The sequence below is a fragment of the Corvus kubaryi genome, unplaced genomic scaffold (genome assembly GCF_017639235.1).
Source record: "Corvus kubaryi isolate FWS band 111438036 unplaced genomic scaffold, C.kubaryi_AGA036_p1.0 37024, whole genome shotgun sequence".
In the NCBI taxonomy this organism is placed as follows: Eukaryota; Metazoa; Chordata; class Aves; order Passeriformes; family Corvidae; genus Corvus; species Corvus kubaryi.
In genome coordinates, this window is record NW_024581011.1 from 216,067 (window position 1) to 218,401 (window position 2,335).

At 51.3% G+C, this 2,335-nt stretch overlaps 1 protein-coding gene across 1 annotated transcript; it reads left to right on the forward strand.

Moving 5' to 3' along the window:
• Window positions 1-868: 868 nt before the first annotated feature.
• LOC121660952 (olfactory receptor 14J1-like) lies at window positions 869-2,092 on the forward strand. Its single transcript, XM_042020565.1, has one exon. The coding sequence runs from the start codon at window positions 1,110-1,112 to the stop codon at window positions 2,070-2,072; it is 963 nt and encodes a 320-aa protein (XP_041876499.1). The 5' UTR covers window positions 869-1,109; the 3' UTR covers window positions 2,073-2,092.
• Window positions 2,093-2,335: the final 243 nt, after the last annotated feature.

Sequence of the window (2,335 nt, forward strand, 5' to 3'; positions counted from 1 at the left end):
GACCGAGGGGTGGATCTTTCCATGGACAGCATCTCACAGGTCATCCACAGTTGTGAGACCTGTGCTGCAATCAAGCAGGCCAAGCGGGTGAAGCCTCTGTGGTATGGTGGACGATGGTCAAAGTACAGGTATGGTGAAGCCTGGCAAGTTGACTACATCACCCTTCCCCAAACCCGCCAAGGCAAGCACTACGTGTTGACCATGGTTGAAGCAACCACTGGATGGCTGGAGACCTACCCTGTGCCTCATGCTACAGCCCGGAACACCATCTTGGGCCTGGAAAAGCAAGTCCTGTGGAGACATGGCACCCCTGACAGGATTGAGTCAGACAATGGGACTCATTTTAAGAACAGCCTCATCAACACGTGGGCCAGAGAACACGGTATTGAATGGATATATCATATTCCTTATGCACCAGCTGCTGGAAAAGTTGAACGCTGCAATGGACTACTTAAAACCACCCTGAAGGCACTTGGTGGGGGGACCTTCAAAAATTGGAGGAACCAAGCATCCCATCGTGGATATAATCTGGGACTCTGACCACCAGAGACAACCCTTCCCACTGGATTTCCAGAGGACAGGAGCTACACAGCCACCATTGGACTTCCTGAGGAAGAGCAGACTCTTTTACTACAGGATCACTGCTTCACAGGACTGCAGCCACCATTCTACCAGACTGCTACCACCACCGTGCCTAACAGGGTGTCAGGTTGTACCTTGACTCTATCAGTTTGACAGTGTTTTTCTTTTACTTTTTTCTTCCTTTTCTTTAATTTCCATTAAATTGTTATTCTGACTTGGTGCCTCCCACTGGTTTGTTTTCAAACTAGTACACTCTGAACGGGTCAGAATGACAGAGCATCTCCCCTGAGTCTCCACTCATCATCTTGCCTTGCAAAAGTTGCTCTGTTCTCCCTGAGGGCAGCAGAAATGCTGAGGGCTTCTGATACCCAAGAATACCAGGAGAGATATGGGAGAGCTTAAAAACAAAAACCTCAGAACTCTTAAACACAAAAGGGTGTCTGTGTGTGTTCCAGGGAGGGTGGATGGGAAGTGGCTTTGATTGTGGTTACAGACATCTCCTCTAACTCTTCACTGTCTTTTTCTCCATGGCAGAACACAATGCCCAGACACAGCCAATGTCCAACAGCAGCTCCATCAGCCACTTCCTCCTGCTGGCATTGGCAGACACGCGGCAGCTGCAGCTCCTGCACTTCTGCCTCTTCCTGGGCATCTCCCTGGCTGCCCTCCTGGGCAACGGCCTCATCATCAGCGCCGGAGCCTGCGGCCAGCACCTGCACAGCCCCATGTTCTTCTTCCTGCTCAGCCTGGCCCTCACTGACCTGGGCTCCATCTGCACCACTGTCCCCAAAGCCATGCACAATTCCCTCTGGGGTACCAGGCACATCTCCTACTCAGGTTGTGCTGTTCAGGTGTTTCTGTTTGTCTTCTTCATGGGAGTAGAGGTTTCCCTCCTCACCATCATGTGCTACGACCGCTATGTGTCCATCTGCAAACCCCTGCACTATGGGACCCTCCTGGGCAGCAGAGCTTGTGCCCACATGGCAGCAGCTGCCTGGGCCAGTGCCTTTCTCAATGCTCTGCTGCACACAGCCAATACATTTTCCCTGCCCCTGTGCCAGGGCAATGCCCTGGGCCAGTTCTTCTGTAAAGTGCCCCAGATCCTCAAGCTCTCCTGCTCACACTACAAGCTCAGGGAACTTGGGCTCATCGCTGTCAGTGTCTGTTTGCTCTTTGGCTGTTTTGCGTTCATTGTTTTCTCCTATGTGCAGATCTTCAGGGCCGTGCTGAGGATCCCTTCTGAGCAGGGCCGGCACAAAGCCTTTTCCACGTGCCTCTCTCACCTGGCTGTGCTCTGTCTGTTCCTCAGCACTGCCATGTTTGCCCACCTGAAGCCCCCCTCCGTCTCGTCCCCATCCCTGGATGTGGCACTGTCAGTTCTGTACTCAGTGGTGCCTCTGGCCCTGAACCCCCTCATCTACAGCCTGAGGAACCAGGAGCTCAGGGATGCCCTGAGGAAAATGATGACTGGATTTTTTCAGCAGCAATAAAGTGCCGGTTTTGTTCTCCACAGATGAAGTGTAACTCAGTGCAGGCCCAGCCTGTCTGCTCAAGTTTTTCATAGTGGTTGTGTGTGTGCAGGGTTTCCTTTTTCATTTTGTGATAATGTTGTGCTCAATGAAACTTTATTTATCCCATCATCATCCCATTACTGGGATCATTCATCCTATTTATAATTCACTGCTTACACCTCGAATTTTGCCCACAGACAATGGAAATGAGGAATCACCTCCTCTGTGCACTTTAGCAAAAT

Excerpts from the sequence above, each read along its gene's own strand:
- LOC121660952 (XM_042020565.1), top strand. The coding sequence starts at position 1,110 with ATGGCAGAACACAATGCCCAGACACAGCCAATGTCCAACAGCAGCTCC.